Source organism: Coptis chinensis, chromosome 1 (assembly GCF_015680905.1).
Source record: "Coptis chinensis isolate HL-2020 chromosome 1, ASM1568090v1, whole genome shotgun sequence".
NCBI classification, from domain to species: Eukaryota; Viridiplantae; Streptophyta; class Magnoliopsida; order Ranunculales; family Ranunculaceae; genus Coptis; species Coptis chinensis.
In genome coordinates, this window is record NC_141456.1 from 58637264 (window position 1) to 58648638 (window position 11375).

Sequence of the window (11375 nt, forward strand, 5' to 3'; positions counted from 1 at the left end):
AAATGGATTCAGGTTCTCAAATTCAATCAAAGAAATGACTTGGGTGTAGCAAAAAAAAAAACAATAAAAAAAAAATGTGTTGGGCTAGTCATTTTTACACAGGCCCCATTTCCAAGAGTAGCATAGGGCCCCGTAAAACTCAGGGCCGGCCCTGCAAACAGGCAACGGGAGACGTGGAAGCTTTACATTGGTGCGAGCTTTAAGATTTGTGAACAAGGTGGTGCCTTGTTTTGTGAAAAGATGAGAACAAAGAGTGAGAGGCAAGTTTTGATTATGGACACCCAAGTTGTTCAGACTCATTATTTAGCTCACAAAAGGAGCCTATTATGTCTACAATTATTGAATTACAAATAACCGGCCCAAATCGATAATAACAAACAATTCAGGTTTGGTAATTCGGTTTCAATTGTAATGGGTTTAATTTTGAAGTTTCGAATAGAGATATTGGTTTGGTTCTGGATTTGTACCTATATGAACCCGAAGTGATAATAACATGACATTTTAGTAATATATATGATTTTTTTTTTTATTATAGGGGATGGTTATATGAACTTCACCTTATAGTGACTCCAAAGTTACATGAACTCCACTTAAAATGACTCCAAAATTACTAAATAAAAGGGATGGTTATATAAACTATACTTAAAGTGACTCCACGACTAAATAATGGATTAGAAACTGATTTTAGGTGGAGTTGTTCTCCAAAAAATAGAGATTATCCTCACAAAAAATTAGTTTATTTGAAAATTTACACATCATTAAAAATCATTTAGAATGTTATTAAATTATTCAACGACCTATATTTTTTTAAAATTCATAACAACTTTTGACAAAGTTAAACATGTTCAATTGAACTGATTTTTTGTGGGGGTGTTTTCATCATGTGATGGCTATCTCCATAAAAATATTAGCTCTCAATTCATCTTGTAATAAGGCTAAGTCCAATGTTAAAATACCATAAACGAAAATGTATCCTCAATCCATTTTCACACCTCTCCTAATAAAACACCATAAACATTTGGGTAGATTCTTTGTCTCCATGAAGCCCCTATGTATCTATTAGAGCGGATCTTCCCACAGAAGGTCTAACTTACAAAACCCGTGTCCCTTAATTCATACCAACTGATCATGTCCCAGTTATTAATATTGTGTTGTAAGAAAGATCCAACCCAGAGATGTCTTCATCTTTCCTAGCCAGACACAACCATCTAATACTTGGTAAAACCATCCTTGCGATAAACTAAATTCATGGCCATCATTTGATTTGCATGAAGAATTTAATTAGGTCAATGAATGTGATAAAAATTTACCTTTCCTCCTTCCACTAGATTCTCTTATGACAATTATCCCATTTTTCCAATACTTTATCTCGACTTTATTTTTAATAGAAAGTATTCAGCTAAACCAATTTCAAACTCAATGTGACAATTTTTCATTTGCTTATTAGAAACTAGAAATACTTTAGTATATATAGGCACTTTGTGATCTACATTATACCATACACATAATGAAAATTAAGTACGAGATGCTTACAAACAAACATAATCTAATCCATTTGCGATTAATCTTATCCATTTGTGAGCTGAATAGGAATATTAATTGTATTTTCACACACTAAATGTTTTTCTGTGAAAAAGTTGATAAAATGTGTGAGTTTGAGAGCAAATAGAATAAGACTTAGATTTGACTTATGAGTATTTGATGGAATGAAATTTAAAGAATTAATATTCGTAGAATATCAAGGACAATTTTGAGAATAGAGCACAAAATTTGAAACTATGAATAAATTCTAAACAATTTTATGGGTAAATTGTGAGTTTTTTTAGTTTAGATCAAGTGGAAATTTTATTGATAACGAATATTACAAATAATTAGGACAAACGTGCAACAAACTGCACCGCAAGTCTTTTCTGAATATCAAAACAAACTCGTTAGAACCAGCTGTATACATGCTTAGACGGAGTTACAACTTACAATCGTAACTAAAAGTAAATTAGTTAATAGTTAGATTCTTTTAGGATAAGATTGCATACCATTAAACCATGTCAGTGGTCTTCTAGTTTTATTTTTAGTTAATAGTTAGATTCTTTTAGGATAAGATCATTGTCACCAAGTTCGGTGTTTTTTTGAAAAAAACACGTTTAAAACCCGAGAAATTGGCAAGGCGTCTGTTTCAGTTTAAAACCTAGGTTTTTTTTAAAAAAACCGTTTTAAACGCGTTTTAAACTTAAAAAACGTTTAAAACCCGAGATTTTGAAAATCTCCCGTTTAAAACTTTTTTTTTTTTTTTTTTTTTTTAATATAAAAGAAAACACGAAGAAGAAAAAAGGGTTTTGGAGTTTACCTTTTTTGAAGAGTGGAAGTTAGATTGACTTATTGAGAGACAGTTTTATTTTTTGTTTTGGACTATTAATAATTAATTATAAATTTTAAAGTTATTAACTTATTTGTAGAACTTGATTATGCCATTATGGTTGGTAATTAGTAGTATCTTATTTAGAGTCGTGTTTTGGTACTGAATCTAAAACTTCTAGTATTTGGATGAGTAATGATAATTTGATACTTTCATGTATTTGAATTTTCTTTTATTTGTATTATTTTTATTTTTATTTTATGTGTCAATTCTTTTTTCCACTTTTATAAAAAAATCAAATTCTTTATCTATTATATTCTTTATCATCGGTTTTTACCGTTTCTTTTACGTATTGTACGTATTATATGTTTTAAACCCGTTTTACCGTTTTAAACCCGTTTTTTATGCCCCACGTTTTTTTACGTTTTTTTTTTCCGTTTTTTTTTCCGAGACGTTCCGTTTAAAACACGAACTAAGTTTTTTTCAAATACACCGTTTTAAACCCGTACCGTACTTGGTGACAATGGATAAGATTGCATACTATTAAACGATGTCAGTGGTCTTCTAGTTTTATTTGTAGTCAAAACTAGAAAACCACTAATGGTTTAATTAAAACCATGTGCCAAATAAATATCTGATAATAGTTTACACTATTATTTTAACTCAAAAATAATTCCATCATTTAACCAAAATCCACAAACAAACAAAACTCGTGCCACCTGCATTACTACAGACACAATACCACCACCTTCTTGGAATCTCTTTTACGTACACAATAATCATTTTTTTCTCTCTTAAAACAAACAAATAGCTTACAGCTCAATGTTCTTCTCTCATTTCAGTAGTAGTGCTGCTACTCACTGGTACTTCCTCTTTTCTATCCTTTTGTTTTCTTCATTCTTGATAATCATGTTTTACTTTATTTTATTTTTTTACTATATTTGTAGTATACCAACGTTTCTCTGTTTCTTCATCATTAACTTTTGCTTATAACAAAACAGAGCAACTTCAGAGCTAAGTGAGCAGACTTCAGACACACCCTCATTCTGCATTGGGTATGTATGTCACAGACACGTAATGATATAACGTTATCAATGTTCCATACTTAAGTTTTACTCATTGGTTGATTGCTTTTCACAGGGAATCGATCAGTAGCATTTACAAAGTACTTGGGCAGATATTATTGGGCTTTGGGCTCCATTTCTTTGCTGTCTTCACCTCTTTTTTGGTATGGCAGCACTCGGATTATTTCTCGTTTTATATTTAGTATGTTGGTTGGTTCTGTTATGGTTGTCCATTTCTTTACTACATTGTGTTAGGAGTTTATCAGAATGTAGTCATTAGTCAATAAGTACTTTTATTTTCATTCCGTTACTAATACTAAATCTTTGTTACGTTTTAGGATTCTTAAAATTTATAAAGGGAAAAATGGTGAACTTTTTTGGTGAAGGATATCTTTCCAGCAATAACGGGGTAAACAAGTTCCTAAACACAAACTCCTATTTGGTTTGGTGATAATAAAGTTAAGATTGATTAAATTATACTTTCAGTTAACTTTTGTGTGTCTTGTCCTAGGCAAGTACATCAGCAGGACCTTCTGCTAGCTCTAGTTTGATTGATCACTTTGTTGGGATGGGTTACCCTGAGAACATGGTGACCAAAGCAATTCAAGAGAATGGTATGAATGGCCACATTGTTACTTTGCTTAATTACTCAGTTAAACACTCTTATTTAAATGGGGGAGTTGTCCGTCGGCTTTAGACTTAATTGCACAGTAATAAATCTATTTTTTATGTTTCTCCATGTTAGGAGAACTCAACGAAGAGCTAATACTGGATACGCTTTTGGTGTACTCGGTGAGTTTATAGACCTACTATTTCCAAATTTCGTGTTCCTTAGTTCCCCAAGATTTTATTGGTGGGATGCTTTCGATCTTTTCTGCTCTTATGCATGTCCTAGTTACCTTTAAATTATAATGCCTATGTGTATTCGATTTTGAATATGCTTTTTTATTGCAATAATAGCTTATGTTGCTGCTAGGTAGTGTGTTCGTTACCAATATCATAATTGGTCATGAAAGTTGATCTTACATTTATTTAGTGGTATATATATGCTCTTGTAATGTTAATATGACTTCGCTTTTAATCTGTTTCTACCATTGCAGGCACTTAATGACTCTCCCTCACAATCCGAACCTGCTTGTGTTGAGCATTCTTCAGAAAATGAGAATGATACTTTCGATGATATTTTAGATTTCGAAAGTTGTCTTGCTGAAAAGGTAGTTAATCTCATTGAATACTTGGCGTCATCACGGTATCATGTTGGACAAAACTAAACTGCTTTATTTTGTTTTGGGCATTCTAAGTATCTTAGGAAATTAAATAATGCAAATTTACATGCTTTGTTATTTTGGTACAAGGTATAGTTTGTGAATACACCTTTAGTTGTTTGTATACTTTGGTAGAAACAAAGCATGTTTTTTTCCTCCTATTAAAACGGCAGTTATGAGTTCATAGTACAGTTCTTCATAAACAGCAATTTATTTACTTTGTGTTGACATCCATATTGGATATCATTGTTGGAACCTTGTCCAAAGTAATTATAATAGTCAAAAAAGACAAACGCAATTTCTTCTTTGTATATGATATTTACAAACGAAAATCCATAACTGAATGCTCTCGAGTCTTGCCTTTCTGAGCTGAACTTTGATGTTAGAGTCAATGGAAACACAACCTGATGACTGTTCTATGGTACTAATGGTGCAAGACATCAATAATATGAAACTATTCTGACCTTTGTTCACCTTGAGAAGCAAACGATCTGTACAGCACTAGTAAGCGACGTTTATTATGTTGAGAAAGTGGATTTATTAAAAAGGTCACTATCTTTCTTTCAATACAAGGTTGTCACCATCTAACCAAAGAGAAAAAATGGGCCCAATGTAGGTGAAAGGCTACAAAATGGGAGAGTGGGAGCTCAGATTGTTAACGTTTATGTAAAGAAATAAATTCTGAGTGAATGCGTTTATGCACTGCCTGCAGTAGGCCGCCATAAGCCCATTCATGTTGTTTAAACCCTTGCGGTTAAACTTGTAGTTATAGACTATATTTGAATGCAAACCTTTGATCAATCAATGTATTCTTTCTTTGTATTGACTGATTTTCTGCTAGGAGGATGCTGTAGATATGCCGGACAAGGAGAAAAAGTTCTTACAGTTAATTGAAATGGATTTCCAAGAAGAGGAGGCTTCATCAGCCATTGATGCATGTGGTGAGAATCCAAAACTTATACTATTGTAGCATTATTTGTTCCCAATTGTATGCTTGAGATCTCAGATGCTGTTACTTTTTTATTCTTTTATATGAGCCAACTATTTATGATTTGTCCAAACCAATTTGACAAGCTCATAGAAAAGCATATCAGTGTATGATGTGATTTTAGCTGCTTGACAGAAAAGGCATCTAGAGGCCCAAAACACATATGCTTTGCTTGATTGAAATACCTCATGTGTTTGTGTCAGGATTTGACTTGTAATGTTTCCCTGTTTCATCACCAAGATCCTGAAAGGGTCATCTCCATATTCAAAACCGGTTGCACCTCTGAAGTTTTGTTGAATGAGCGCTCGATAAATCCACTATTTTTTTTTTTTTTTTTCCTTTTCCTAGTTTTTCCCACAATAAAATTACTCAAACTCTCCAGAGCGTGCATGATTTGATTGTCAAATATGCCCCTTCTTCTATCAGTATAGAATTATTGGTTTCCATTCATGTTTAAGAGATATGAGTAGTCTCTCTTCAGTTTTAGTATTATTTCCATGTGTGTATCTTGTTTGAGAAGCAAAAAAGAGCAATCTATCTAGGTCCCAACTACCGACTAGTTCTCAAGATCCAAATCCATTCTCTTCTGTTAAAACTTTGTAGAGGTTCGAGTCAACCTGGATTTGGCCTCAAAAGCACTTACAGCATTTATACCAGGTCCTCATGGTGTTGAACTGCATCTAACATAGTTACGATATTTCTCAAATCTCTGAACTGTGCGATATAAATCTACTGTCATTTATCCAAGCTTAATAGCTTCCTTATTTCTCATACTTTAACAATTTTATGTACCTCGCAGATCCTGATACCTTAATCACAGACCTGATAGATTTTATATATGCTGCTCGAATGGCAAAGAGAGGTGATTCTCCTCATCCAGTCCCTGATTATGCTGAGGTGCGCTTGTTAAGACTTCCAGCTTGTGTAGACATAGATGTGCATGCTTTCTTAATAGCCCTTGCATCATTGTTTTTCTTTCAGAACTGAAAGCTAACTGTAATCATAAGTTATGTTCTTTCTTCTAGAAGTTGCAGCGAGTAGATTTTCTACTTCACAACTTTCTGATGTCTTTTTATCCTTTTGACTGTTCTCTTATAAATGTCCTGATCATCATCCAATTGCAGCGAGGTGCTTTTGTTAGAGTTCTGGTTTAGTATGATATAGTTTATACACTTTTGAAAAAATGTATAAATCACTGATTCTCATTCATAACTGAAAGCTCGCTGTAAGCGTTATTGTATATTCTTTCTGCTACGTTGCGCATGGAGCTATTTTGTTCTTCATAACTTTTTTCTTCTTACTGATCTGTTATAGACACTTCCTGGTTACCGTGGCTGTCCTCCAACATTCAAGAAAAGGGAAATGCTCTTTGATGCAGAGGAGAGACAGGAAAAAAACCTAGAAATTGGTAGCAGGCGACCAAAGGAATCTAAGAAGATTCGTAAGAGTGTATGCATAGAAGAAGAAGATGAAGATGAAGTTCATATCCCGAAGCTTATGATTGGGTTTGGAGTTCCGGATGAGCCAAGACCATTGTTCCAACGGAAGCTTTCAGAGGCAGCAATTGGGCCACCATACTTTTACTTTGAAAATGTGGCTTGTACTCCAATTTCTCACTCCCTGTATGAAGTTGAGCCTGAATTCGTTGACTCGCTTCATTTTTGTGCAGCTGCAAGGAAAAGAGGGTATGTACATAACCTTCCAACCTGCAACAGATATCCCCTCGAGCCAATTCCTTCACTTACAATCCACAGAGCCTTACCACTGACTAGAAAATGGTGGCCTTTGTGGGACCATAGAGAAAAATTCAACTGCTTCCGTACTGACGTTGCAACTGCACAACGTACACACAGGATTAAAGATGCTCTTGAGCTCTGCAATGGTGACCCTCCATTAAATATCCAAAAGGATATTATTAGTCAGTGTCAGAAATGGAACTTAGTTTGGACTGGCAAGAACAAGGCAGCACCTCTTGAGCCACACGAGATAGAGATCATAATGGGATATCCAGTGAACCATACTAGGGGGGTCACTAGAACTGAGAGATATAAATCCCTTGGGAATTCCTTTCAGGTTCGCACTCTCCAGCCTCCCTAATTTTTTCGTATACTTAGCTTGCGTTTTGATTTTTTTGTTGTATAGTGTATGTTCAATCGTTTTATCTAGAGGCAGCATACATAGTATGTTAATCAGTGTCCTTATAGTTCTTTTAGAGGTAATCAGCTGCTTGATTACCTTCTCTATATGTATACGTGAAAGCAATTCTCTGAAAATGTTGCATATCGCGTTCAATGGATACAACTAGATTCCAACAGTACCAGGATGTTTCCTCTTATTCATTGATAATTGATCTTTAGCCTGGGGGAGCTTAGAAGTTCCAGTATCAGTGGTCTTGTTTCTACTACTCCTTTTCTTAGTCCACGAGTGTGAGTTTTCTCTCCTTCAGTAGCATTTTTATACAATTCTGGGATTCTCATCTGTGGAAAAGTGGATCTAGCATAAACCTTGTGACCCTTGTAGCTGAACAGAGTTATTCAACAACATTAATTTGCGTCTGAATAACAGCTACAACCTGAAGCTCAATACTAGCTAAGTTTTGCAGATGTGCAGCTGTGCAGGACAAACAAGGGTTCTGCAGATCAGCTGCATTTCGTTGTTCAGAATTTTCAATTCTCACTACGTCACCTTGAACATGTTTGACATTCCAAGTTTGAGCAAACTTATCTGTGCACTTAGGTGTAACATGCCCATATCTGTTGGACTTGGTGCAGGAAGCCGGTTTCCAAGGGTATTTGTTGAAAACCCACATCAACTCTTCACTACCAAACTTAAGCTTTATAGGAGAAGGAAACTCAGTTCGGTGCTCTCTCAATGCACACTCTTGCGAAGGAATGTCTCATCATCTTAGAAGTAGCCTTGTACATGCGCATTGTGTCACCTAGCAAGCTAGCAATATAAGATATACCATAACTCTTTACTTATTAGCTATATGTACCTGTTGCAGGTTGACACAGTGGCTTATCATTTTTCGGTTTTGAAGAGCATGTTCCCTAATGGTATCACTGTGCTATCACTCTTTACTGGGATTGGAGGTGCTGAGATTGCATTGCACCGACTTGGTATTCCACTGAAGACCGTTGTGTCTGTAGGAGTATCAGAAGTCAGCCGCAGCATTTTTCGTAGTTGGTGGGAGCAAACTTGTCAGACGGGTAATCTCATTGAAATTGAAGATGTCCAACAGCTGAGCGTAGATAAGCTGCAGAACTACATCATTTCGCTTGGCGGATTTGATTTGGTTGTTGGAGGTCACCATATAGATGGTCTTCAAGGGGAGCAGTCTGTTCTTTTCCATGAGTTTTACCGAATTGTAGACTCAGTCAAGTGCTTAATGTCGAGCCAAAGGTAGAGACTACTTTATGGAATGGTACAAATTTAATAACAACTATACAACTGATAAAATTGCCTATCACACTCCAAGTCTACTATGGCAACGCAACTCAAGATTTTACAGTTTGTTTGGATTAGAGTTTGTTTGTTAGAGAATCCATTTAAGATCTTTATACTTTCGTTTCTATAGTGGATGAAGGCAAACCTGCGGATCCTTGTAAATCTCCCCTATTGTGACTTGCTTCATTTTTGGTGATTATGTAGTTACTTTCTTCTTGCTTTACAGTTGGAATTTTAGATTATTTTGTCCGTATTTATCACCTAGCTATACTGTTTCATGCTTTTGCTGTTAAATCTTTAACACAAATCTAATTATTTCTGTTCTTTATTAGAGCCAAGTTTTTTTATCCTCCTTAACATAAAGCATGCTTTACGCATTTTGTATCTCCAGAAAATACATGTTTGTATTTGTACTGTTCAAATCAACTCTGTAACAGAGCATTTTTGTAGTTTTCCTTTCCTAGATGAGGATTCTTGTTATTCTTCTTGATTCCTTAACTTCCAAGGGTTGGCATTTTTAACGTCAACGGTTGGGACCTTCTCTAGACTCAAGGATAGGTTTCGACTTTGATAGTCCTCAGAGATTTCGGTGGTTTGCACTTGCAATCGTACCACTTGGTTTGCACTTGCAATCGTACCACTTGGCAAGTGGTACGATTGCAAGTGCAAACCACTGAAATCTCCGAGCACTATTCACATATACTACCATCATTCTGGTTCCTGCAAGCTATTATTTAACACTAACCAATTTGCATTGAAACGAAAGAAGCGTGCACAGTACTATTGCGAGCGAAAACAATGTACCCTCTTTCACTCTTTGGATCAAAACATTTCAAGGTCGTTGCAGCCCTTAGGTTGGGCCACTTTCCAACTGGTCTTGATGTCTATGGTAGTTTGATTCATAAACTCTTTACAAGTTCATAATGTGTTTGCTAAACACGATTGACCTATGACTTCAATTACTGTGTTCTTGTGCTTGATAGCAGAAGTGTGTCAATAGGACTTACTAGATATTGTGACTTGAGTCTTATTTGTTATCCCCATATATCCCCCATGTAAAGGAGCATTTTAGTTAACCTTTACATACAAGGTTGGAGGGAGAATGGGATTGAATATGGTAAAGACAGAGTTCGTTGATGAGTGAACTGCCTACGTATCTTCTCTTGATTTTGGGGGGAGAGAAGAATCAGGTCTGGCGTAGTTCATAGGAGAGGTATTTATAGATGGTGAAAGTGAATCTTATCCCAACACGTGTAAATATCAACACAAATGTAGGGTGGAGATTGAGAAGGCATGCGAGAACTGTGTTGATAGACATGCTGTAATGATGGGGATTAGTAGCCATGGTTAGTAGCTTGCGGCAGTGGATTGTGTAACTGCAGTTTTGGTAATGATTGCTTCTAGAAGATAGGCTGAGTCATGGTATAGAACAATCTACGTGCTGATTGTGAGAGTTGATCTGTTCTAGAGCGATCTTGTAGCTCGAATGTGTGAGCTGATAAAGTAGGTCGCTCAGAAGACAGTTTGGGGAACGAAGTCAGAGGTCGGTATGGTATTTCCGTTATGCTTAACACATGCTTGATATTCCTGAATGAGAATATCACTCCCTCACACAGCCCCCTCTCAGTAGGTCGTGTTGTACATTGAAGCGATCTGCTGAGAGAAAACGGTGGCGCGTGTTGAGCATGAGTGAAGAAGCGAACTGATGTGAATGGAAATACCAACCGTGCTATGGAGGTCGGTTCGTGGTGCATGACGAACTGATAATTGGCACGTGAGTGAATCTGAGCAGTTGAGGAGAAAATGCGCCGCCCCTTTTTTCGGGATTTGAAAAGACAGGACATCTAGTCGTGCGGGCGAGGGTTTTAGGGTGTAATCATGATGCGTTGGGAACTAGAGGGTCTTTTAGCATATCTGATGGCCAGGCGACGTGGAGGTACAGCTGGTGATAGAGGGGCAAGGGAAGCATCCCCCCTCGTAATGGAGGAGATAGAATTTGAACCCCGTCGTCACTGTGATCGCAGCAAAAGGAAGGCGGCTGCTCCTGATCCAAAGAGTAACAAGCGATCTAAAGGTGCAGGTCGCTCTACTGGAGACCTAGTGTTTAGGTCCCCCAGTCGGAGGGATAGGGACGACCCAACGGCTGAGGAACGTGGCGACCTGGGTCAAGGCCAAAATGCTGTGGAGAGCGTGTTAGCTTAAGAAAACGTGTTGCTCGCGGAGAGCGTGCTAGCTTAAGAAAGCATGTTGCTCGCGGA

At 36.5% G+C, this 11375-nt stretch overlaps 1 protein-coding gene across 1 annotated transcript; it reads left to right on the top strand.

The window, feature by feature from the left end:
• The first annotated feature begins 3502 nt into the window (after positions 1-3502).
• LOC147524712 (DNA (cytosine-5)-methyltransferase DRM2-like) lies at positions 3503-9338 on the top strand. The gene is made up of 9 exons (XM_086604088.1): positions 3503-3581; positions 3756-3826; positions 3929-4031; positions 4163-4209; positions 4518-4631; positions 5524-5623; positions 6470-6567; positions 6985-7743; positions 8675-9338. The coding sequence occupies exons 2-9, from the start codon at positions 3782-3784 to the stop codon at positions 9074-9076; spliced, it is 1668 nt and encodes a 555-aa protein (XP_086460214.1). The 5' UTR covers positions 3503-3581; positions 3756-3781; the 3' UTR covers positions 9077-9338.
• The last annotated feature ends 2037 nt before the right edge of the window (positions 9339-11375 follow it).